This window comes from Apaloderma vittatum, unplaced genomic scaffold (genome assembly GCF_000703405.1).
Source record: "Apaloderma vittatum isolate BGI_N311 unplaced genomic scaffold, ASM70340v1 scaffold13750, whole genome shotgun sequence".
NCBI lineage: Eukaryota > Metazoa > Chordata > Aves > Trogoniformes > Trogonidae > Apaloderma > Apaloderma vittatum.
In genome coordinates, this window is record NW_009696257.1 from 4642 (window position 1) to 30818 (window position 26177).

The 26177-nt window shown below is 42.1% G+C and overlaps 2 protein-coding genes across 2 annotated transcripts; one reads left to right on the plus strand and one right to left on the minus strand.

Annotated features, from left to right (window-relative positions):
* The first annotated feature begins 1727 nt into the window (after nucleotides 1–1727).
* On the plus strand, nucleotides 1728–11128 carry UBXN4 (UBX domain protein 4). Its single transcript, XM_009874141.1, has 12 exons — nucleotides 1728–1807; nucleotides 2657–2685; nucleotides 3547–3665; nucleotides 4266–4425; nucleotides 4886–4988; nucleotides 6577–6631; nucleotides 6787–6951; nucleotides 7732–7859; nucleotides 8836–8938; nucleotides 9290–9421; nucleotides 9758–9966; nucleotides 10697–11128. Exons 1-12 carry the CDS (start codon nucleotides 1728–1730, stop codon nucleotides 10833–10835), a joined length of 1422 nt encoding a protein of 473 aa, XP_009872443.1. The 3' UTR covers nucleotides 10836–11128.
* A 1439-nt stretch (nucleotides 11129–12567) lies between these two features.
* On the minus strand, nucleotides 12568–25704 carry LCT (lactase; the record flags this gene model as incomplete). Its single annotated transcript, XM_009874152.1, has 12 exons — nucleotides 12568–12776; nucleotides 13702–13938; nucleotides 14819–15042; nucleotides 15847–15981; nucleotides 17334–17443; nucleotides 17816–18018; nucleotides 18719–18917; nucleotides 19828–20118; nucleotides 20570–20838; nucleotides 21170–22729; nucleotides 23988–24633; nucleotides 25017–25704. Coding segments are annotated over 12 exons (4771 nt in total), but the record flags the coding sequence as incomplete, so codon positions are not given.
* Between the last annotated feature and the right edge of the window lie 473 nt (nucleotides 25705–26177).

Genomic DNA, 26177 nt, shown 5'->3' on the forward strand with positions numbered 1-26177 from the left:
CTTCCTGGCATAGAGCTTCGCAAAATGTGAGTTATCAGCGTTTTCATTCATGAGTCGCGTCTCTCGGAGACTGTCCTCTGAACCTGTTTGCGTCTTTCAGCAGTCTTTTTCTCCAGCAGTTGTTTGCATAAAAAAGTTAGTGTTAGGCAAGTATTCAGATATTTTTAGTAGCCTAATCGGATGAGCACATGTCATTTTGAAAAAGTGTGCGGTGAAGCAGCTGTCTGTCTCTGAGCGTTTGGAAACGGGGGAGGAGGCCGAACCACTCTTGGCAGAACAGCTGCAGCCATTGACCACAGTTGGAAGTACTGCACTTAAGGGAAGAGGAAAGGTTCCTGCATAAAAATATCCTGAATATTTACTTCCATATGTAGAATAACAGTAATAGAGACGAATACTTTATTAGTTGCTCCAGTGATTCCAGGGTAAGATCAATATATATGGTTGGAAATGCTTTTCCAAAATTGGTGTATTTTTGATACATATTTCTGAGAAGCATTGTGGTCAGTCACAGCCTTAAGGCAGCAGTGCTTCTCCAGGGGACTCCACCTATAAATCCTGATCATTGCATGAAAATGCATGAAATGGCAACTAGGATGAAACAAGTGGTTTGTTGTTGCCATTGAATAATGGACTACTATACTTCGATACTTGTGACTCAAATTCCTCATCAAAAGTATGGTTGATTCCAAGCCGCTAGGAAGTAATACTGAATGAAGATAAACAAATGTTTGGAGGCCAGTTTACTTGTTGAAAGATGGCTAATACTCTTTGGAATGTGTTTATTAACCCAAATCCTCACTAAACTGGTTCTTGGAAGATAGAAGTATGATGGATGTTGTTTCCCCTGATTAAAATAACACTTCTAAATCTGTGGCCCCAGAACACCTTTTCAGTTTCGCTTATTGAAGTAGCATCTTTTCTGCTGTTATTCTTGTCCCTCTGTGCTCCTCAGTTGTTTTCCTCCCCTCCTGCTGTTACTGTTCATGTCAGGAACTGGAATACAAAACTAAGGTGCAGATAATCCTGTGAAGAAATGCTTTTTGGTTTGTGGTTTGTTCGTTTGGTGTTTTTAAAGTACCATCAGACTGTGAAACCTTGTCTGCTGAATTACATATTTACAAGGAGTGAAAAATACAGTTTTACCTATTAGCAGCTGGTGTACCAATATGTAATTAAAATTGTAATGAGGAGTAAGCAGTGCATAGTTTTAGCATGTTAGCAGGTCAAGCCTCTTGTCACTGAGAAGCAAGAGTTACCTCTGGCTGTGCTGCGGGATCTGCTTGTATAGGATGAGCATATAAACACGATATTGAAGCATAAGCCTACCCCTGTAACATCAAAATGATGCAATCAAGCCAATCTTTAGACTTGCCATCACCTCCAGTTCCTCTCTTTCTGTTCCATCTGTGTGGTGCAGCCTCTTCTGCTCCCTTGGAGCAGCTCACCCTGCAGCTGAATGACTCCAAAAGCTACGTGCTCGCTGCCTTGGAAGGACGTTTGGTGTAGTACGTTTTTGATGTGTTAGCAAGGCAAATCAGCTGGAGTGAGTGGTCTCCAGATTATCAAAAAAAAAACAAACCCCAAACCAACTAACTTGAAAATAATCACAAGAGCATCTTTCAAAGGTGATTGAGGCAAAGCTAAAATCAGACAAGAGACAGTAACTTGTGTTTAGTTTTGCTCATGTGCTCTGTCTTACAGGCGAGGATGAGCAATCTACTGAGATGGCTGCAAGGTGGGAAGATGAGAAGGTGACTGAAGCTGCCTCAGATGGTTTTGTTGCTATTAAAATCGACACCAAAAGGTTTGATCCGATTCTATCGGTTATGCAATGTTTCATTGGTGATAATGAGAGTAAGAGGCTTTTGAAGTCCTTGCCCTGGTTTGGAGGTAGTCTAAATACAAGGTTCCAGAGCATAACTGAAATTAGTACTCCTGAAGCCACTACTGGCTATGAACATTCTGAATTTCCAAGTTTATTGTTTTGTTCTGCAAAATATTCATGGTATATTTCAAGCTGCATTTCAGTACTAGTAGAAGAATGCTTGAGGTTGTCCTTCTTCAACAGGAAGAGACACAGAAGTTACATAAAAAAACTTGAATCAAAATGCAAGTACTGTTGAGGCAGTTCTTGATTTTTGCCAAGTTACATACTGAATTTAAAACTTTTACGAATTCAGAAAGATAAAAAAAAATCTGTAAAGCTCTATTGTAACACTTAGAATAGAGAAGCACTGAAGTTTCTGGATGAATTACTCAACTATTTTTTTATGTACAAGTGTTCCAGTCCATATGCAGAAAGTGCGTTGATGTTTCAAAAATGGTATTATTTTGAAATGCTCTATAGGCATTTTATTAGACCTACTGTATTATTTGCACTCAGTGGACTAGCTGTCTTTTTCCTGAATTGCTGCTTAGCACCATTTTTCTAAATCTTACACAGCCAACTGTGATAACCAGGGATTGTCACCATGTCAACACTTATGCAAAATGTTGATGAGAAGATGCAATGCAAATTTGCTTTTAGTGTTCTCTCAAGTATTTAAATAGTTTTGTGTGTGGTAGTAGGACAGTTATTTTTATGATGAAAGGTTTAAACTATAGTTGTTGCAAAGTGATTGCTCCTCCTAAATGGTTCTTTTCTTTTAAACAGTGAAGCATGCCTGCAGTTTTCTCAAATTTGTATCCTTTGAGATTAGTTTAGGTGGTACATTATGATTACAGATAATTACTCATTACAAGTTAATACCATTCTTAAGAAAAATAAGTACAAGTAACATTATTAGAAATATTTCTTCTGTTACAAAAGTATGCAGTAAACTGTGATTCTCTGAAACTGTGTAGTTAAAAGATACCATCTATGTATTCAGCTTACTGAATACTTTCTTGGAGAAAGTGAACAAGGTGGGGGTTTTTTTAATGTTAATCCTATTTAATAGAAAATTATCCAAAACTTGACATAAGCAAAATAACCCATTAGTATTACTAATCAGCATTAGAAAATAAATAGGCAATGCTTTAAATAATTAGCTGGAGTTCAGAGTTACAGAGGAGAAAGAACTAGTGGTGGACTGGGTTCTATGATACACGGGTATGAAGCGAGGTTGACAGCTGCCTGCCTTAAGTAGGTCATTGCATACAGCTCAGGAATTCTTTATGATGCCGAGAAAGGGAATTCAAGTACCTTAACTAGTGGGTTTTTTAATGCTGTAAAAAATTCAGTATTGTCTACATAAGATGTTGTCTCACATGAAAACAAAATCTTTCAGGTCAAAGCATACTGGGATGTTGGATACATGTGCGTTGCAGAAAAATAATTTGGCTTAAACCCTTTCAAAGAAAATGAGAAATACTAATCAGTTGCCTGTAATGTTTCCCAGTATTTTTGTTAGCATCATTTTTCCTCCCTTGGTGCTGAATTATGGGCAGCCAGGTGGAGATAGAATATTGGGCTAGAACCTTCTGCAGGAAGGACTTCTGCTTTTCCTTTTAAAGTTACTTCATAAACTTTGTCGTTCATTGCCCTTAACTGTTGCTGCGCAGATCCTGTAGTGTGCGTTCCATCGAGTTTTTTTATAGGAGACAATGGAATCCCTTTGGAAGTCATTGCTGGCAGCGTTTCTGTTGAAGAGCTTGTTTCCAGAATCCAGAAAGTTAAACAGGTAACGCTCGCTGAGAGGCTGGGTCTGTCAGATGGAGCTGGGTGTGCTCATGTGTTCGAGACAAGAGATGTCCCTGGCCCCTAGTGTGTGCCGTGGGGGAATTATGAGCTATTGGTTCTGTATCCTTTTAGCAACAAAGTGTGCAGGCTTAAGTTCTGTACACAAATGGAACGGGTTGGAAAGCTCTACACAAAAGTGTTACGTTGTCTTTTTCATTACACAAATTGTTTTAGATCATCTGTTTAGCTCTCGAAGAAATATGTCGAGAGCTCTATAAACTGGAATGCCATGCCAATTACTCTTTTAGTGAAGTTCTTACGTGGCTTTGTAATATTGTCTTGTAATGTGGATTATAAAATTACGCTATCAAACGTAATATAAATGTAGATAGTTTTATCACTTTGACCTCAAGTGTAAGACTAAAATAAGGAAAATAAATGAAATGTATGGTTGCATCTGACTCAACAATATGTGATAATTTTAGTTTTATGTTTTAAATAGGACTGACTCTCAAAAAATAGTTTAATCTTGACCTTTGAATCTGTGGAAAATATTAGAAGTTTCATAATCTCTTTTTTAAATTTTTCTCCGATTTCTTAGATGCACACAGTAAAAGGACAGCCTTTGGAAAATGGAAGTCAATCATCTCCATGTTCCTCCTCTCAATCTGATGGTGCTCCAGAAAATATGCAATCCAGAGCAGCAGAGCTTTGTGACCCTCCTGAGTCCGTTATGTCTGAGGCAATAAGACCCTCTGTTGGTAATGTATTTTTACACAAATGCTACCTAATTTCTGTTTGAAATGGTTTTCCTTTTCTGAAGCTATTATATGATTGTACTTTTAGAAAAGGCAATATATTGAGTGGACTTGTAGAGGAAGAACAGGGGTATCCCAGAGTGCTGCCTCCAAGTTTAGAAGGAAGAGTAACTTCTCCTTCTGCCCATTTACAATGAGTGAGAAATTTATGCTTTATAAAACTAGGAGAATTGTGCACACTTCTTGAAAAAGGGTTCAATTACAAAACTTTCTCTGAGTTAGTAACCTGAAAACAGAATGAGCGGGAAAGAGGCAAGTCTAAAGAGCAGAACCCTCTGTCTCCTTAATATATCCTATTTGCCATGAGTTGCAGCTAATAACAAGCAGAGTAAATCTTTTATGATAAGAAATACACGTCTTTTTTTTTTTTCTCTCATGCATTATTCTTGTAAATTACTTGAAGATGGAGCAAATTCAGGTCAAGCAAGCCCAGAAGCAAATAATTCTTTAGGTGACCAAGTGAGTGATGCTCAGGCTGTGAATGACCTTACACTGAAAGTAGAAAGGTAAGTCTTCTTTTGCAGGCTTCCTAATGTACTGTCTTTGTTTCTCAGGAGGCACTTTTGGTTTGTGTGGTTGTTTTGGGGTTGTTTTTGGTTTTTGTTTGTGGTTTGTTTGGTTTTTTTTTATTTTGAACAGGCTTAATTACAGGATTTTGGTGCTCATTCTGTTATCCTCTGGAAAACATTTATGTGATCTTGTTTAGATGTCTGTGACAGTACTAGGGTTGATATGAAAACAGCTTTTAAATTAATCTGTCACATACTCCGAAAGAAAGAGTTAAACTGGAAACCTATAAATATTCACCTTACTTGGATGTAACTTGAATACAGGCAATTTGTTTGCTGCAATTTTTTGAACAAGTTAAAACAGTGAACTGAAAGCACTCGAAACTGGGGTAATAAAGTGCTACCCTAGGTTTGTACAGAGATGCCATCATAGTTCTTTTTCTCCTTGTCTGGTGACTGCATGTAGTCTAGACACATTGAAAAAGCCAGAGGAATCCGATTCTGAGACTTCTTTTGTTTGGATCAGTGATCAGTAATGAGGTCTGAAGAATTCTAATATTTTAAAGTATGGTGACCAGAAGCATCTGGTTCAGTACATGGTTCATTCCTTAAATTGATTGGTTTTAAGTACAAAATTTAGTGTATAAAAATTGGGGTTTAGCATCTGTAAGACTTGATACGATTTGTAATATCCTACCTAAAACCAGTAACACATGCTTAGTAAATAGGATTATTTATATTGCTGAAATATATTTTAAAACTTTTTCACATTTGTTTTCTTTGAAAGAAATTGGACAGTAAGTATCATTTTTACTTACTACTGATAAGAAAATGTGGTCAGTATTTTACTATAAATTCCAAAGTTCTTGAAAATTTGCATTAACTTTAGATTATACTATATTTGCATATCTCTACAGCATTTCAGGGGGAAACAGAGTCAAAACTTTGTGGTATTTACCATTTTCTTTTTTTAAAAAACAAACCAGCTACCATACAAACAAAACTTTTCTGATTATCTGCCTTCTCATGTTGTTTGGTCATACCTGTCCTTGCCCCAGACTTAAAATAAGTTGTAAACAACTGTTTGGGGTTTTTTATTCCAAGGCACCTTTCTGGGTAGATGAGCCAGATGCATGTGCATCGATGTCGGTGCTGTTTGCTATTTGGTTTCCATTTTAGGAAGTGATGTGCAGATGGCTTGAAGAGCTAAGAAAAGATTGAGACTTAATGTTTCTGTTACCACAGATCATGAACAGTATTTGCTTGTTGTATATTTTGCAAGTTGGATCAACACTAAGATGTAAGATTCTTCGTTTACTGAGCAGAAAAGGACACAGAAGGAGTATGTTAGAGCTCCATTAAGAGTTGGAAACTTGATGGTGAATCACCTCCTCATCTTTTTATGGATGATACACCCGCATGTGAATGAATGAATCATTCCTGTTACACTAGGTATTAGCACTGGGCTGCAGTTCATTTTCGTGTGTTCTTCTGCAAGTGTCTGCAAATGCTTCATTAAAATTTCAAAACGTTAAGTAAACAGATACAGCAATTTTAAGACTTTTTGCTTCCTTCTTATATTTAGAATAACAAAAAAGCTTGAAGAAAGACGAGAAGAGAAAAGGAAAGAAGAGGAACAGGTAACAAAAACATAAAACCACTCGCAATTTTTTTTTTATATCCTGATTTGAATAAATGCTTAATTCCTTTTTTCAACAAAAGTACCTCAATCTTGTCTTACTGTTGTCCAGAGCAGTTTTGTGGTCCAATTTTTATGTGTCTGTTGTTTATTCAGAAAGAAATTAAGAAAGAAATTGAACGGAGAAAAACCGGTAAAGAAATGTTGGAGTACAAAAGACGACAGGAAGAAGAACTGACAAAACGTATGTTAGAAGAAAGGAACAGAGAAAAGGCAGAAGAGAAGGCTGCTAGAGAGCGTATAAGACAACAGATTGCAATGGTAAATTCTTCATTTTGGAAGACAGCCTGTTGATTCTCTCTCAGGAGGGCCACTGTACTGGAAAGATAAATTTTTGCAGTTGTGAAACTTGGAAAGATTGTCCATTTTTCTGTTTGGAATCCTGTAGCCTCATATTGTAACAATTCATGTGTTTGGGGTTTATGTAGCAGTTCCTGTGTATAAAATGAAGCTTCTGCTTTCATATTCATGATGATTCCTCTTCTGTTTGACTGAACATACCAACTTTTTTGTCATATTGTTTGGGCACAGTGGAGAATTATCATTTAAACATAAGTAATTAAAGAATAGGGAATACTTAGTTCTGGAATGTGCACAAGAAAACTGATCTCAAAATGGTGGCAAGGATTATTTTCTAAGTTTGTATATATATGCGTGTGCATATATGGATATAAATAGTTCAGAACAACTGAAATCCCTCATTGTTAGGTTTTGGCCTAGAACTCTTAGAACTGTCATGGTGTAACTCGTCATAGATTTTTTTCCTTTATCTTCACTGGAGTGTTAAACTTGCATGGGAAGATCATCTATTAAGGACGTGAAGCGGCTCGTTGAAAAGTGTCTCAGCTTGGCTGATGGCTCTTACAAGACTGTGAGGTTTGGCAGTGAACGAGTCTTTGCAGCGCTGCTGTCTCTTCTCCATATGGCCTGCTTCTATCTGTGTGGTAGGGTGCTGAGTACAGCTTGTAGCTCTCTTGTTTTAATTAATAGTAACTTGCAAGTTATGGTAAAAATTACTTTTTCTGTTTGGTCCTCTCAAAGGATCGTGCTGAGAGAGCAGCTCGCTTTGCAAAATCAAAGGAAGAAGCAGAAGCTGCAAAAGCTGCAGCTCTTCAGGCTAAGCAAGCTGAAATAGAGCCCAGGAAAGAAGCATCTCAAAAGGAACGAAGGTGAGTTGCTGTAGAGAAAAAAGTGCGTTAGTTTGGAGGAGAGCAGTAAAGAAACTTAGACTTCTAAGAAACTTAGACTTCCAAGAGATGTAATATGTATCCTAATCTGTTAATTGATGCTATGTTGAACTGTTTAAACAGTTACACTAAACGTTGGCTTTCTTTTTATAATATTTATTCATAGTTATTTATATGAATATTATGTTCTCTGAAAACTTTAATCACCTTTCCTTGTGCGTTATTCTACTTAGACAAGACCTTTTTCTGTCTGATCTTTGATTTAAATACCATGTATAATAGAGCTAGGTGGGGATCTAGATAAGGTGAGAGTGTGATCGATAAAGACTAGACACAATGACTCGATAATGTCAGAAACTGTGCTGGGGAGCATGGTGCCAACCCAGCTGTGTGCACAGTGGGCTTTGATTCAAAGATGCTTGGTTGAGGTCATGAGCTGTCTCCTGTTTTCCCCAACACTACTGTTTTAAGAAATATTCTAAGGTACAGAGATCTTCTGTGGAGTAATGGAGCCAACATGAGTCTTGTACTGCCCCTGAAGAGAGGGCGAGCATGGGAGTGACAGCCTGTGTTGGCACAGAAACTCAGCCAGGAGTGCTGGGCCATAGCTAGTTGACTACAGAGTTACTTGCCAAGGCAGCTTAAATGCCTGTGCCCTCATAGTACAACTTCTCGATAGAAGAACAAATGTAATACAGGCTATACAAAAGAAATATGGTTTATATTTCACTCACTTTTTTAATTATTATTGTTTGGATGGTGATGGGTCTTGGACTTGAGATGCACTGTGAGGTGCATCAGGTGGTTATCAGTTGTGAATCCAAACTTAGAATTATTTGCACTGCCATCCGTAGGATGACTGTCCCTCTTCCACAGTTCAGTACTATCGAGCTAAAGCCCCAGGAGCATTTGCCTCTAACTGTTGATTTGCCAACTGACCCCAATCTATGTCCTGCAGTGCAATAGCCAGGATTCAGTTCCGCCTCCCAGATGGATCTTCCTTTACTAACCAGTTCCCATCTGAAGCACGGCTGGAAGAGGCGAGGCAGTTTGCTGCACAGGTAATTTGGCGTTTTGTTTTCTCGGCTCTGTGCTGATTACAACTTTTTGTAGCACCAGCTAGTTGTTGATTGCGGTGGAATTGTTATCAACTGCTTTCCTTTTTGTTTATTTGAGGGGAGGGGTTTGTTGGCAGCCTCTTCCAATGCCACCAGCTGCCCTTGTATTACTGCAGTGTATCATTAGTAAGAGAGAGTAGGATATGAAAAATCCTTCAATTCTCTACATAAGATGAATGACAATTCGATATAGAACTCTTGGGTCGATATGGCAGGGTACGCTACTGAAATGGCAAATCAGCAGTTGTTTGAAAGTTAACACCTACAGATAAAATGTTTTCTCTATTTTCATAGACGGTTGGTAATACTTACGGCAATTTTTCACTGGCGACAATGTTTCCCAGAAGGGAGTTTACCAAAGAAGATTATGGAAAGAAGTTACTGGAACTAGAGTTAGCGCCCAGTGCTTCAGTAGTGTTGCTGCCGGTAGGTGTTGGGGGGTTGTTTTATTTGCTTTCCATTTTGTTGCAAACAGCAGTACTGTAGTTAGGTATGGTTTATTAATCAGCTATGATAATACTTGGCTTGAATGTTGGTCTTTTCTGTGTCAGACTGCGAAATTGGTTTTTGTCAGGATGGATTTGGAAGATTTTTTTCTGAACCAGATAAATGGTGGCATAGATGTGTCTAATGGTGTCTAATGTGTAACCAAGGGAGTTCTCGTGTGTCTTCTGAGCTGTTTCTAAACTAGAGCTGAAATACTCTGTCTGCAGTTGCATGACTTTAATATCTGACAGATTTGCTTTATGTGTTTGTGACCAGGCGGGAAGACCTGCTACTTCTGTTGTTCAGGCTTCGGGCAGTGATCTGTGGAAGTTCCTGGGCACCATACTTTATCCCCTCTTAGCAGTTTGGAGATTCATTAGCAACTTCCTTTTTACAAGTCCGCCCCCCGCACAGTCTGCTGTGAGAGCAGCTCATCAGCAAGACCATTCAAATCCTTCAGCATCCAGCAGTGTTGAGCAAAGCAGGTAATCAACGCTGCATAAGGCAGCTGGTTCTCAAACTGTTTGCAGCAGTTGTTTTTATCTTGTAGTGGAGAACTGACCTGTATCTGTCTTTTAACTCCTGCCCTCTCCTTGTAGTTTCTGGCCACCAGCCTTCTGCCTGGTTAAAGGGGTTAACCTCATGGCTGAGAAACTGCATGACAGCTCTGACTTGGATTTCTCTGGTTTTGGGTGTGTGATTAAGCAAGCTCCTTGTTTGCTTCAGTTTCCAGTTATAAAGTAGAAAAAGCATTGTCTTGCAGTCATTTATGAGTAGGGAGTTTGGCTGCGACTACCTCTGGGCTTCACTTCAGCTGATACTGCTTGGGAGATAAAAATATTGAAGATGAGATGTCAAATTTTCATGGTATGGTTGTACAGGAAACCCACACCACTGAAGTCTGCTTTTGACAGTTCAGGTTTTGTATTGCCTTGTGAATGAGAGGGCCCCCTGCACCAGGAGAGCTCCTGGGCTGTCTCATGTGAAGCTGCCATGACAGGGGCTTTCCAGGGAAAATGAGATTCTGCCAGTTTGTCTGAGTGCTAAATGACAAATTTCTAGCTGCGTGTTGCTTCCCAAGGAAACAGAGGGCTGAAGAAAACTGTTATTGGGGATAAGAGAAGGAAGGATGCATCATTTGCATTTATTTCATTTGCTTCTCTTGTGTAATTATTACCAGGGAAACTGTTAAACCTCATTGTCATTGTACCCTAGGCAAGCAGTCAGGAAACGAGTAGTGGAAAAGCGGGGAGAAGACTTCAAAAAAGAAGGCAAAATATATAGACTGAGGACTCAAGATGATGGAGAAGATGAAAACAATACCTGGAATGGAAATTCTACACAACAAATGTAGTTTCGAGTAACTGCAGTAATCACTGTCTGGGTCTTTTTTTTTCCTCATTTGATCTAAATCAACTAAAGCTTCTGGATAAGCAGGGCTTATTTCACACTGACTGAATCACTTAAATTCTTATTCCTGCAGTGGAGTATGGAATAAAATCACCTAAATCAGAAAAGTGGAGTGAGTGTAGCCAAGGCCTAGAAGCAAAGAGGTAAAAAGAGTGAAAATCTCCCATCAGCTTTCCTAATTGTTACCCTACTGCCGTAGAAAGGCACTTTTTAATCTATAAATATATTCTGCTACATAAAGGGCCAGATATTAATATAATGGTCATAGTAGGCAATGACTGATTAAAATGAGGGTTTCAGAAGCACTATAGTAGCAAATCAGATAACTAATTTATGTTTAATTTTTCTTGCTTCCTGCAACTGCAAGCAAAACCTTGTAGTTTTTGGGGAATTCCCCAAGCACTCAATAAACTATTTTCCAGAAAACATAACTGTCTTCTCTTGTGAAGTTCATCTGAAGTACTTGGGTCACAAGGAAGCAAGCTGTAAGGATTAGAGAACTACAGTGTAAATAGGGTCAGAAAAGACCTTTAAGGTGATTAAATCCAACCATTAACCTAACACTGCCAGGTCCACCACAGACCATGTCCCTTAGCACTGCACCTACACATTTTTTTAAAATACCTTCAGGGATGGTGGCCAAGTCCCTAGGCAGCCTGTGCCAGTGCTTGACAACCCTTTTGGTGAAGAAATCTTTCCTAATATCCAATCTAAACTTGGTGCAACAACTTTTAGGCCATTTCCTCTTGTTTGTTAATTGGGAAAAGAGACTGACCCCCACCCACCTTGCTACAATCTCCTGTCATATACTCTACAATCATACACTGAAATTTAAAATATCCAGACAAACTTTTTATTCCGATTTAAATGACCTTACCTGGGAGTTGTTTCTATTAAAATCTGGTAAAGCACATCTGTAATAAGTGTTTTGGGTTAAGGAAGAAAAACAATGGGTCTTTATCACATAAAACAAATACATTGGAACGGTGCTTATTTTGAGGGAAGGGTACCAGCCTTCCCCCTGCTCCCCCGGCACTGTGCATCTCATTGTTAGAGACCCAGATATTACAGATGTTCTGTGCTGCTTCACATTCCTCTGTTAAGGAGATTTAATTAAGTATTCCACTCTGTTTAAATGTTAAGGCATACACCTGGGGCCACTTGCATTATTTTTTAATAATGTGTGATACATAACTCAAAAAACCACTGTATATGAAATAAAGGTAGGGGACAGAAGACCAATACAACAGTATGTTCTCCTAGCTCTGTTTTTGCCAGTATAGATGAGTAACTTGTCTTAAAACCAGAAAGCAGCAGTAGAACTTCTAGGGCTGAACCCTGGAAGAAACCATCATCCAAGGAGAGATGATGAAACAAGAATAGAGGAAAGTTCAAGTTCAGAATCCTTATACACGGGGGAAAACACAATTTTACTTTTGTCTTTTAAGAAATTAAATCAATAATGCCGTGGAAGTAAAGAGGCGGTTATGCAGAAAAAAAAACCATTTCCTTCATATTTTAACATTGGTAAGCAAACAAAAAAATGATGGGGAGCTGTCTCTAAAGCAAGATAAAATTGCAGCAGTTTAAGAACTGGGTCTTTTCCTGGTGCCCCTCTGATTTCAATAAAATAAAAAACAACAGCCACAAACCAAATACATTAGCAAATGAAAATGTTACATTTTAGTAAGTTCCGTATGTGATCGTTTAGCGGAGCTTCTGGATAATTTTCTATATTTATATGCAAAAAGAACCAAGCCCAATGCTCCAACTGCAGAAAGAGCAAAAAGCACGTACAGTGCTACTTCTGCACTTTGTGATGTTAAATCTAATCCCAGAAAGCTCACGCTGTCAGCCAGTCCCGGTGTGGAATCGGTCGGTGTCACTGTCCGTGGGAAAACAAAAAGAAGGGGTTAGCACAGAGCCCGGAGTGTGTCGTGTTGCTGCTTCCTGCCTCGACAAGATTCTCTGTGTTGCTGTTCTGTACTTGGGCAGCAGCTGTAATTCCTTGGGACCAGAGACTGATACAGTCCCAGCTCAGAGTAAAGACACAGCTGAGGCTCACAGTGTAACTCAAGACTCTAGGAGATGTAAGTATTTCTGGCACCTCAGTCATTCCAGAAAGCTGATAAAAACCCAATTATTTTAGAACACTGCATTGAAACGGTTGCTGCTCAGTGCAGTCGGAGAACTTAAATAGTGCAAAGAATCAAATTTCAGAAGGCTTACTCAAAACACTAATTTGTACAAAGTATTCAAAATTGTTTAGAAAAAATGGTGTGGGAATACTAAACATGAGGTTTGGAAAAAAGGCAGTTCTGTTAATCAGAGAAAAGTATAATGGATTAACTTTTTTGCTGCGTTTTCTGAGACGGGCACGTATGGAGGTGCTGTCACACCATATGTAGTCATTCTGGTTTTGCATGCAGAAGTGACATAATTCCAGGTCATAGAATCATAGGATGTTTGGGGTTAGAAGGGACTTCAAAAGATCACCCAGTCCAACCCCCTGCCAGAGCAGGGTCACCCAGGGCAGCCACACAGGAACGTGTCCGGGTGGGTTTGAAAGTCTCCGGAGCAGGAGGCTCCACACCCTCTCTGGGCAGCCTGGGCCAGGGCTCCGGCACCCACACAGCCAACAAGTTTCTCTTATTGTTGAGATGGAACTTCCCATGTTCTAACTTAAACCCCATTATTTCTTGTTGTATAAAGACCGTAGATTATGGAAATCAGATTACACCCAGATGAGACTCTAACCCAAAGGATTACAATGAGATAAACACACAGTTTCTGCTGCACGCACTGCTTACCTTCAGGCTCCAGTTCCAGACAGGGATGTGGTCCCGCTGCAGGGTCTGGAAACCCGTTGCAGTTAATGATCTGTGAGTAATACCTGGCAGAGGCCTTGGGGTGCCGTGGCAAGGCAGGGTCTGTGAAATTCACGTGATAAAACCCAAACTTTTCATCAAAGCCCACTGCCCACTCGAAGTTGTCCATCAGTGTCCACGCAGCGTAGCCTCGTAAGTCAATGCCATCGAGCACAACAGCTGTTACCGGGACCAGAGAGAACAGGTCAGTCCCGCAGCCAGGCAACAGGCGGTGTCACCAGCAGCTGCACGAAGCTGCTCCAAGACACACACATCAGCAGGGGGCCAAGTGCTATGAACTTATTGTGACTTGGCCCCTGTTGGTTTTGCCGTCTCCCCATTCCCACCTTTCTCACATGTTGCCTTAGCTCGGTTGCTTTCAGGTAGTTCAGCTGCCAAGTTACAGCTAACGAGCAACCACGTTAGCTCAGTTGGTCTGCCAGTATTGGAGACTGCTTTCCTCTGCTTAAAAAATAAAAGCTTTTGTCCAATAACCCAAAATTTAATAATAAAGAAGAAAAGCCATTAACGCATAAATAGTGTTTTAAACAAGTGCTTGTGGAGCCTCACTGCTGAAAGGCAGTAAAGGAGCACTTTCTGAACATCTGACCAGCAGCTCCCAGTACATCAGAGAAAAAAACTGAATAAAACCCCCACAAACCCTTCCCCAGTGTGGCTCAACCACTGCTCTGACAAGCCAGTCTCAGGATAATTTTCTGTTTTTTAAAAAGATACAGCTCTTACACACAGCAGTAGTCAAAAACTAGAAGTCCAAACAGGTACTCATCTAGCAGCAGTACCTTCTCTTGACAGACGCAGCTGTACCCTACTAGACCCAAATTCTGTTCTTCCTTTAGATCGCCTTTCCCTGCAAGGTCATTTCTAAAACAAAGGCTCTCAGAAGTGGATACAGAGTAAATCTACGTGAGTGTGTAACTTCCAAGTGTGATGGCAGTGACCTTGCAGCTCTTCGCATCTTGCTTTACATATGCTAGTCATGTGGTGAGACACTGCCCCTCTCCAGACCTTTGGATGACCAGATTTAAATAATCTTTCTTACCTTTAAGTGCTTCATTAATGTAGCTCCGATAGTAATGTGTTCGCCAAGTGTCATTGAAGTCTACAGCTCCCCTTTCTGAGACCCCATTTTCCGTCACATAAATGGGAGGGTTGTTGTACTCGTCCTTTATCCATCTCAGGAGCTTCCGGAAACCAAAGGGAGTCACCTTCAGCCAGAGGGAGCCAGAGCTCAGCCAGCTGCGGTCACTTATTGTCGCTACACCCCTGCGAAGGAGGATGCACTTGATCAAGGGACTGCTCCCAGTGCCTGCCACCTCATCGCTGCAGGGCTGAGAAATCCAGTGCTGAGCTCTGCGGAAAACTGAACCAGGGATGGTGAAAGCATGGGGGAGATGAGGTGGTGCTCAGGGGGATGCAGCAGCACAGGGAAATCACAATGTCATATAATCTCTGCGGAAACATTTCAGAAAACAGCCTACGTTCACTCCCATGTGTGGTCCCACCATTACTTGATTCTCATCAGAAAAAAACCTAGAAAGCTCCTATCGTTTACCTTTTGAAGCCAGGGAAAGAAATTGGCATCTAAATAAGAAACCTGACTTACATATACTTAACCATGACGTGATTTAACTGTTCAGGCTTTGAAATTACATTTATCCAATGTGTTGAGGGAACTAACAACTGTTTAAGAGCAAACGGAGCAATATCTATAAACCAGGATCATCTAACAGCTCAGATGGCAGACTTAGGGCAGAGAATATGATAAATATTGTTTACAGCTGATCTCAAACCATTGGGAAACTCAAAAGTGCAGATTCCTTCCTTTAGTCATTTTCTTTATTCTATTTCAAACATACATGTTTATCATCGTGTGTTAAAAAAAAAGCTGTTGCTGGAAAGTAACAGGACCACAGGTGCTGTTTGGGAATATTTTCCCCCATATTGGTTAGAATAGCTTAAAATCTCAGTGTCACAGATTTTTTTTTGCTATCAGTTTAAATTGCTCAGCTGGCCCAAGCTCCAGGTATGGATGTTTTACATAAGCAATAATTTACATCGATCTCTTACCTATCAGAGTCATACGACAGAATGCCAGCAGCGTAGTTGAAGTTGTATGCTAAAACTGTGGTGTAATGATTTAGACCAAAGTAGTCATATGTGCCTTTGATTCTCTGCTTTTCACTTTCAGTAAATTCTGGAAGTCTGCAAGACAAAATAGAGAAAACATTTTGAGGGGTTTATGCTAAGTCTCCTCAGGATTCCCCCTTCTTTTGCCTCTACATCTCTCCAGTCCTGTTGTATAAACCAAGCTTCTCTCCGAAAATGCACTTCATGCTGCCAGCTCTAATGTTCTCCGAAAGGAACAGCCCTTTCACCGACCAAAAGAGAGACACCTCCCAGCTAGAAGTCCTGCCAATGGTCAGACAAGCAGTTTGACCATCATCCCTGCTTTGTAAGACAAGAAAACAGCATTTGCCCAGTCAGGAACATGTTGGGAGGAACTGGCGACAATCATTTTGGTTGTTGTGTGCTCACCACACGCCTACGGAGACCCAGAGCTGCAGTGTTCGGGGTGACCTGTCTCGGGGCCCACCACCACTAGCTCTGACTGAGGGAAACATGGAAAGGTGCCTCTCAGCAGCTGGAGACATCCAGGCAGTCCTGTTCCGGTTCTCTTTTAACCAGAATAAGGAGAAAATCCTCCTGGGAATTAGGTCCCTAGGAAAGCTCTGCTGAAAACGCAGCCAGTGCTCCTGGCTAGGTGCTGATGCCGGTGAGTTTGCCGTCTTTGACTGAGGACAGGGCTCCTTCCTCAGGTGGAGATGCTTGGGCACATTACCTCATAAAGCAACACACACGGCTTTGCTCTCTTGTTACTGGCAGCAACTGCCACAGAAGAAATAAGGTGTCAAAAAAGTGCACTTTTAGCGTTTTAAGCAAATACAAAAGCATAACTGAAATCTTGAAGAGACTTGCCCCTGCTGGTTTTTCCACCATCCTGCTCATTTCAAAACAGTCTTTCACATTTTCAGAAAGGAATGACAGGAATAGCCTCAGATCTAATATAAAATCTACCCCATGAAATTGCTATTGATGTGAAAAGGGAAGAAAGTGCTTTCCTTGTACATGCCTGGAAAGGGAGAGAAAAGGGAAATCATACGTGATGGACCACTGCTAGCACAATAACATTAACAATAATTAATGGGAATGGAAAATAAGAAATGCAGTTCAGAGGGACCAATATGCTCGAGTTGTGTACATAGTTTCAAGAAAAGCCAAAACACAGTTACCATGAGTGTCAGGTAAAGCACCGTCTAGTGCAGAGCATTTACTGGATCCCTCTGAGCTGCCAACTTATTACTCCACAGTATATTAGCAGATTTAGTTTGCAAGAGAGATAAGGACAGTGAGCAGGCAAAACATATACTAGAGTTTTTCTGTAAGAATTTTATGGTAACATTGCAGTAGAATCATTGAAATTTAGCACTTCTATCAGAAAAGAAGGTTTCAGCACAGCACATAAAACTCAAGCAGATGTGTGCCTGGGCTCTTACCGGGACTGGTTCAGACCCTGAGCCAGACTACGCTCCCGAATCCTTGTTTTCATCACTTCATTATAGTCACCATTTTTGAAGATGGGATGAGCAAACCAACCTAAAAGAAACTGAGGCAGGAAATAAGGAAGAAGGATAAATTTATGTATCAAAACAAGGGACTTAACCATTCTCTTTCATGTGCTGCTTTATAAGCTGTACCTGAATTTATAACGAGCAGGCACATGGAGATACCCAGAGATGCCCATATAATAGCAGTAAATTTAATAAGCTTTTATCACTGCAACCATATTTTACCTCATTTCTGCTGCATATTTGATCAGTGACCAGAAGAGGGTGATACATTTCCTTGTAGTGATGCCTCTGGCTTATCCTTTTTAGTTCAGTGAGTCGGGTTCTGGGCATCTCCAAGCCCTAGAGTGGGGCTACCACCACAAACAAACCCAGGAGGGGCGGAGAGAGCTGCGACCAAGTGTTTGTACCTGCAAGTATCTCGCGGCAGCATCAACATCCTCCTGTTTGTGTGGGTTTCTTGGCTCTGCCCAGTCAGAGTTGATGGCGATAGAGATTAATCCTCCTTGTTTTGCCCGATAGGTCTCATTGTAGAGGTGCCATGCTTCCGCATGGGCCTTTATTAAGTTGTGCCCCACCACATAGGGAGCTCGCCCTGGCCGAACCGAGATGCCTGTGGAGACATGGGGAGCACAGGCAGTGGAGCAGCTGATCCCAGCTTTCCCAGTTGCTTCCCAGGCCAACACCACCCCCAGGACACCTGTGTGCTCACTGGTAAATGAGTAAATGTGCAGCAGCCGGTGCCCTCAGGCCCAACCCTGGGCTGAATCATTGCTTCAGCAGAGACAGCTGGAGGTGCAGCTGCAGGGGCAGGCTGTGAGGGACCCTGCATCATTCCCTCCTCCCTCTGTGGTGGGACACAGGCTGGCTCAGCCTTCTGCCCACGCAGGGCTGCCAGCCCCAGCAACAGGCTGCTGCCACCAGCACAGAGAGCAGATTTTCTGGTGTGTTCAGGCCAGATCCCATCCCTCTCCTTCCCCTGCTTCTACTCTACAGCTTGGTCTCCTCCAGCCCTAACCCTTCTCCACAGTCCCTGGAGCTGGTCTGGATACAGGGTCTGCTCCAGAGAGCGAGCGTCACCTGGAGGTTTCAAAGGAAGAGTGGATTAGAGGAGTGGAAGAAGAAGGACGGGTCTTGGAGGGGACAGGCAAAGTGAAAGAAGGACCTATTCACCACACCACGACAGTCCAGACCCCATTTATCCCCACCACACTCACCTGTGCAAGCCCCTAGCATTGACTCGGCTGCAGCAGAAACCAGCCTTGTGCCTACCGTGCTGTGACAGCTCTGGGCTTAACGCCCAGCAGTCTTACCTGGCGCAGCTGTGCCAACACCATAGCCAAGATACGCAGTGTTGTAGGGTTCATTGAGGGTTATCCAGAATTTCACTTTATCTCCCAGTCTCTGGAAAAGGAGCTCAGCATATTCCTTAAACCTCTGAACTATAGTATCGTTCTCCCAGCCACCAACGTTCTGCAGCGCCTGAGGGAGGTCCCAGTGGTAGAGAGTTACCTGTGGGGAAAAGCAGCAAGAGAAAGGACTCAACCAGTCACTCCTACTTTCGGAAATGGAGACAGCAACCCAGCCTCATTTATGAATATAAATAAACTGCGCTTTCACCCACATCTACCTGTTCCTAACGGCGTTTGAGTTTGTAGCGATCCCTCACGCACTCAGGTAAAATACCTTTTTGCCAGTGTTTCAGTTTCTTTAGAACACAGGGAAATGACTGAAACTCTAGGGACTGCCTGACGGTGAAGACGAAACTTTTCCCATAAAGCACTACAACCTTGTGCTAGCAAGAACTTGTCAGTGTGCGCAGACGCACACAAGCAGCGTTTGGTGCAGCCTTGCGCGCTCCCCGTGGGGACAGCCAGCAGAGAGGAAGCAGCAGGCAGAAGCAGAAAAAAGCCACACGGGTCTGTGGGGAGAGGTCAGATTCACTCAACAGTGCTGAAATTGCTGATTGATGCAGTGGTGAGGTCACTGTCCGTTATATGTGACAAACCATGCTGATCAGTGGAGATTCCCGGCTCCTGGGAAAAGAATAACGTTACATTCATCTCCAAGAAAGGCAAGAAGAGGGATCTTGGGAAATACAGGTTGGTTGGCTCCATCTCAGTCCCTGGAAAGATCATTGAGAAGGTCTTTGTGGAATCCACTTCCAAGCACGAGGGGTGAGAAGGTAATTGGAAACAGCCAACAGTAAGTTTACTGTGATCTTTCTGGGTAGTAATTTCTAACAAATCACTATATTCCTAGTTCTTTTGCTTATGCAAAATGCATGTTTCCTTGCAGAAAATAATGAAAAACAGTTTCCATCCATGCCCTCCTTCACAGAGAAATACACACGTGTGCTCTGAGCATCAGACCTGGGTTCTGCTATTTTTTTAGTTAGCGGAAAGTTACCGGGTTTAGTTACCTGAGGCTTAATGTTAGCTGCCAGAAGAGCATCAATAAGCCTTTCATAGTAGTTCAGTCCCATTTCATTGATGTATCTGGTGGTCCCATCTGGAAGAATGCGGGACCAGGAGATTGAAAACCGATAGTGAGACACCTTGAGGTTTTTCAGCATTTTCACATCCTCCTCAATCTTGTGGTAGCTGTCACAAGCTACATCTCCAGTGTCGTCATTGCTGATTTTCAAGGGAGTGTGAGAAAATTGGTCCCAAATGCTCAGTCCTTTCCCATCTGCTCTCCATCCTCCCTCAATCTGTAATTGAAGATCAGGGTGGGAGGAATTGTTAGTAAGCCCCAAATTTAGGCCTTAGCCTAGCAAAGAATTCAGTCCATTAGTCTTTGTGACACCACACGAATTTTTTACTTAGCTTAAGACCAGAAATAGCAATGTTTTTGCGGTACCAAACTAGTAAGACCTCTTGGGCCTCAAGGTAAGATGTATGAGCAAAGACAATGCCACAGAACAGGCACCGTTTCAGTTCACCTGCTGCTCTGTGTTGGCTGGCTCTTGTGAAGCTCATGCTGCTGTCTCAATTCCTGTTACAAATATGCCTTTAAATATCTCCAAGTTCCTCCCTTTTACAGTGGTTGTTACACTATACCCTGAATTACGGTAAAACCTAATGTTACAAAAGCTGTAGGTGTCTCATCTGAAATCTCCTAACTGTCCACAGACACTTTGAGGTCCATCTCAGTTTCCTAACCTGATATGCAGAAGTTGCTACACTCCATAAAAAGTTCTTTGGAAACTCTCCATATAAAAATTCATCTTCTTTTGGCAATGGGATGCCGTTATTGCGGATGATTTCTGCATAGTACACAGCAGAGCGCTTTGGGGTTCTTGGCCTGTTGGGATTGTCAAAATCAACCTGGTACAATCCAAATCTTGGATCATAACCGTCCACCCATTCAAAATTATCCATAGCAGACCAAGCGTTGTATCCTCTCAGATTAACACCATCCAGTCTGTAAGCTGAAAGACCAGGAAAAATGCATCAGTGCATCAGTGGTGTAATCACACATTTTATGCACCACAAGGAATTCACACAGAGGCACACGCACACTTCCAGTTTTATAAAGCTGGCACTGGTCAGCTAAGATCAGCAAGAGACTCTTCATAGTTGGAGCACACAAACGGCCATGCAAAGGAGATGATAAAAAGAAATGCTACGTATATATTGTCTTCAGAATATTTAAAGACCGTTATCAATCACTTTTAAAAACTACTCTTTGGAGGAATAAAGTAACCAGAAATCTAGAGAGGAGACCTACAACACCAACAGCACAAAAGCAAACATCGGTACCTTTTAAAGCTTCATCAATGTATGTTTTGTAGTAAAATATCCTGGCATTGTCATCAACATCCGAGTTGGTCTTTATCCCCACCCCATTCTCAATGACGTATATTGGGGGGTTTCCATATTCTTCTTTGATCCAGTTCAGTAACCTCCTCATCCCCCAGGCCACAGGATGATGGCCAGTAAGAGCTGAGGAAGGCCAGGAGCTGTCAACCTTTATTGAAACTTCCCTGTCATACTCATAAGAGAAGGGCCTCAGCTGGCTCGTTGCATGGGTTACAATTTTGGTGGTGTAGGTGTTGAAGCAGAAAACATCTGCCGTGCCCCTGATGTATTCACGCTCCTCTGCTGTGAAAACCGGTAGGCGAGACGACGGCAGGTTCTGGAGCTCACTCCTGTTCCCAACTTTCCACTTCATGACCTCGGGGTAGTCCCCATTTTTGAAAATCGGGTGCGCAAACCACCCCACCATGAACTGCAGGTACCTGTCTGCAGCTTCTACGTCCCTGGGGTCGCTTGGTGTCTGTGGCTCAACCCAGTCAATGTAGGGACACAGAGTAATGACGCCTCCCTGACTCGCTCGGTATTTGTCATCGTACGTGTGGTAGGCCCTGGCGTGAGCTTTCAGTAAGATGTGGGCAACCTTGTAGGGAGCACTGCCAGGGTCTTTGACGTTGGGTGGAAAATACCCAGTGCCATAGCCAAGCCAGGCAATGATGTAGGGCTCGTTGAAGGTAATCCAGAACTTCACCCTGTCCCCAAAAGTCTGGAAACAGAAGTCCGCAAAGCTATCAAACAGGTCGATCAGTGCGTTGCTCTCCCAGCCACCGATGTCCTGGAGAGCTTGTGGCAGGTCCCAGTGGTAGAGAGTGACGATTGGCGTGATGTTGTTCGCAACCAGTCCATCAATTAGACGGTTATAGTAGTCAACTCCATAGCTGTTTATTGAGTTGTTCCTTCCATTGGGGAAAATTCGAGGCCAGGACAGGGAAAAACGATAGTTCTTTACTCCTAAGGCTCTCAGCAGGTAGATATCTTCTTCCACCTTGTGGTAGCTATCACAAGCTATATCTCCAGTATCATTGTTATTTACATTCCCTGGGACATGGGTGAAGTTATCCCAAATGCTGGGTCCTTTGCCATCAGCATCCCAGCCTCCCTCTATCTGGTAGCTAGAAGAAGACACACCCCATGAAAAGTCCTCTGGGAATGTCCCATAAAAGTACATATCCCTTTCAAAGTTTGTTTGAGATGAAAACTTCTCCCAGACAATCTTTGACTTGGAGGGAACTTCTGATGCTGGTAAACTCGGCAGCTTGGATGGTGTGGGTATGTCAAACCCAACTGGTGTAGAAGATCTGTCCAAGACTTTGGATGGGAAACCATTTTTTTCAATAACACCAGAATAGAAATAAGCAGATGCCTTGGGAGTCCTTGGTCTGTTGCTATCTTCAAAATTCACATGATGCAGCCCAAATTTCAAGCTATAGCCCTCTGGGCCTTCAAAGCCATCAACCAGGGATCGAGCAATATATGACCGTACATCAACCGTGTCTAGTTTCACCGCTGTTACAGAAACAGTACAAGGCACCGTTACTCATTTGAACATTTTCTGAGCACAGCACAACACAACATAAGCACTAGAGCTGAAGACAACAGTACAATAAGCCAAACATCTACAAATGATCTTCTAGGCAAAAAAAACCCTCAAACAACAAAACTAAACAATTAGAGTATCTGGCAAGAAAAGCAGTCAGCACTGTAATAGGAGCTGGTCAAATGCTTAGTGATAAAAATGCCTGAGAGAAGAAATATAAGTCAAGAGATATCTAAGTACAGGACACTTGTGCCACTGGTATCCCTTTCCCTGTGTTCTTGTTTTCAAGCACAATTCTTTGATTTAGGTATACAGTGCGCTTCTTGATTTAGCACTGTAGTTAACCGAAACATTACATGTATTTAGTGCTTGCCTATCTTCCCTGAACACAGGTAAGCTTCTTTCAGAAGAGCAGTGTATCCAATACAAGCAGAGCTAAGGCCAGCATCCTTCCTCACACCGCCTACAAAGAAAGCACTAAATCTCTCTCATTCCCTTACACAGTCCATCTTCTTTACTTCTCCTGAGGCATAATAGCAATGCTAAAATGTACTTTCTGTAGCACTTCTATTAGTATGTTGAGAACTAGGTGAAGATCAAATACTGTACGCTGATCATCAACCTATTTAATACAGAATATTTAATAAAGCTTTCCTGACAGTATTGACTTGTGTATCTCAAGGCAGTATCAGTCGAATCTCTATCTGAAATCTCAAATCTCTATACCTGTCCAGAAATTCAGCCACTAATATTTTTGTGTCAATTGATACACAGTTTGCAAAGATACAAGTATACGTTGAACTTCGCTAGAAACAATTGAGCTATAAATACCTCCCTAAGACTTCTAACCCGAAACGGTGCAAGATGCTTCATCAGTAAAGACATTGTTCAATCCCAATCTATGAGATCTCTGTAGGCAAGAGTCTGCCTGCAGACAAATCATCATCGGGGAGCCGGGTTATAAAAACACCGTTCTCACAGAGGGACTGACATCAGGGTCCAGGCTACATTTATCTGTATATGAAAAAGCCCGTATCTGAACAGAACAGAGAGTTCCATATCTGGACACCAGAGAGGCTGAAGCATTCGAGGTCACACTATGCACACAAAGGGCAGCTGAATTCATACCACTATGCAGGAGGTGACGTTTTAAAGTTCACCACCATGGAAGTGAGAGAATAACTATTTGCATTTATTAAGAAAAATAAAATAAAATTTCCTCCATACCTTTTAGAGCCTCATTGATATACCGGCGGAAATAATCCACTCGCTGAGTGTCATTTAAAAGATCTCCCGTGTCTTCCGTGGGCATTCCATTTCCTGCTATGTAAATTGGTATCTTTGTCCCTGTATATTCCAGGGACACAAACTTCAGCAGCCTTCTTAATCCCCAGGGGACCACATGGATCCAAGGAGAGGCAGTCTGTGGCCAAGAAGGATCTACATGCAAGGAGAAGTTCCCGATGCTCTTGTAGACTGGTGTGCAGGTCCCGGAAGTCTCAGCACTGACCAAGTGGGAAGTGTAATGGGAAAGACCAAAAAAATCTGCAGTCCCTTTCACCCAGGACTTCTCCTCCTCTGTAAAGAGAGGCAGCTCCGCAACTGTTGTGGAACACTGCTGGTTTACTTCTTGGATCTGAGCCTTCAGGATATCTGGATAATCACCATTAACAAATATAGGGTGAGCAAACCAGCCAAGCATGAACTGCAGGTACCTCTCAGATGCCCTCACATCCTCAGAGTTGTATGGAGTCCTGGGTTCAGCCCAATCTGAGTTCAGCACCAGCCCCACTTTTCCCAGTTGCTGAGAGCGGTATTTGTCATTATACAGGTGCCAGACCTTGGCATGAGCTTTGAGAATTGTGTGAGCCACCTGGGGACAGAAAGTAGAGGAATGTGTCACGCTGCTTTGCACAAGAACTCTTAGGCATTGAGATTCTTGCCATGTGAGAACATCTTCTCCATCCAAAAGAAGATGTCTTGACAAAACAAATAATCATAGCAATAGTGCAGAAGGTTCTGAATTAAGCAGAAGCATCTGGCTATACATCAACCTCAGCCTTCAGAATAGAAGAATAAAATAAATACATCTGAAATCCATTAACTACCCCATTTTTTTGCAAGTATTGTAAGTCCAACAAGCCAGAAGCTGTCTCAGACATCACACTAGGCTTGAACAAAATTGAAGTAAGGACATCAGAGGAAAACAACACAACCACAGCACCTGCAGGATCCTAGTTATTCCCATGTCCCTACCTTGTAAGATGCTACTCCTGGGTCAGTGATTCCTGGAGGATGCTCTCCGGTGCCATAACCAGCGTAGCTGATAACCCAAGGCTCATGGAAAGTAATCCAGAACTTGACCCGATCCCCAAAAGTGGCAAAGCAGAAGTCTGCATAGTTTACAAAAGCATCGACAATACTGTCATTCTGCCAGCCACCAAGAACCTGAAGAGCTTGTGGGAGGTCCCAGTGGAACAGAGTCACCATGGGCTCAATGTTGGAGTCTAGCAACCGGTTAATTAGCTGGCTGTAATAATCAACGCCCTTGGAATTGATGGTCTCGTTGGTGCCAGTGGGGAAAATTCTAGGCCAGGATACAGAAAATTTGTACAGTTGGGGATGAAGACCCCTGAGCAGGTGAACGTCATAGCTGGTTTTATAGTAGCTGTCACATGCCACGTCTGCTGTTTGGTTCATGTAGACATGACCCGCATGCCCAGACTGATCCCAGATGCTCTCTCCTTTCCCATCCGCTGCCCAAGCTCCTTCAATGTTAAAGGCACCTGTGGATGTGCCCCAGAGGAAACCACTTGGGAAAACACCTTGCACAAAAGAATCCCTCTCCCATTCAGGCTCTCGAGCAAATATATCCCATACTGTTTGATAGGAGGAGCGAGGGGCAAGAACAGCATCTGAGTTCTCCTGAAGAGTATTTGTTTTGCTGGAAATAGAATAAAAAGAAGTTAAAATCTACCAGGTGGATGCCAGTGCAACAGAACTTGCAAACACTGAGGATAAAAGAATCATTTGCTTCCCATTCAGCTCACATAAGCCACTCGGGGTATAGTTCCTCTGTCATCTGATCAATCCCACCTCATGCCAACCAAGCAGCAGATGAAGGTGGAGCACAATGAGCTAACTGCAGAGCGGCTCGAGAGCTGTATATCTAATGTATTTCTTTGCAGGTGGATTCTCATGATTCATTACAGCTCGGTCAGAGATGCAAATGAACACCTTGCACCGCTGCTCTCATGAGCTACCATGGGATAAGCTAAAACTAATCAATCCTGCTTCTGTAACCCCTAGCATCTGCCTGAATAACGACATCTACATTTCTGAAGGCACAGTTGGCTTCTCTCCTAGGAAACTCTATTTTATTATTTTATTATTTTATTATTTTATTTTATTTTATTT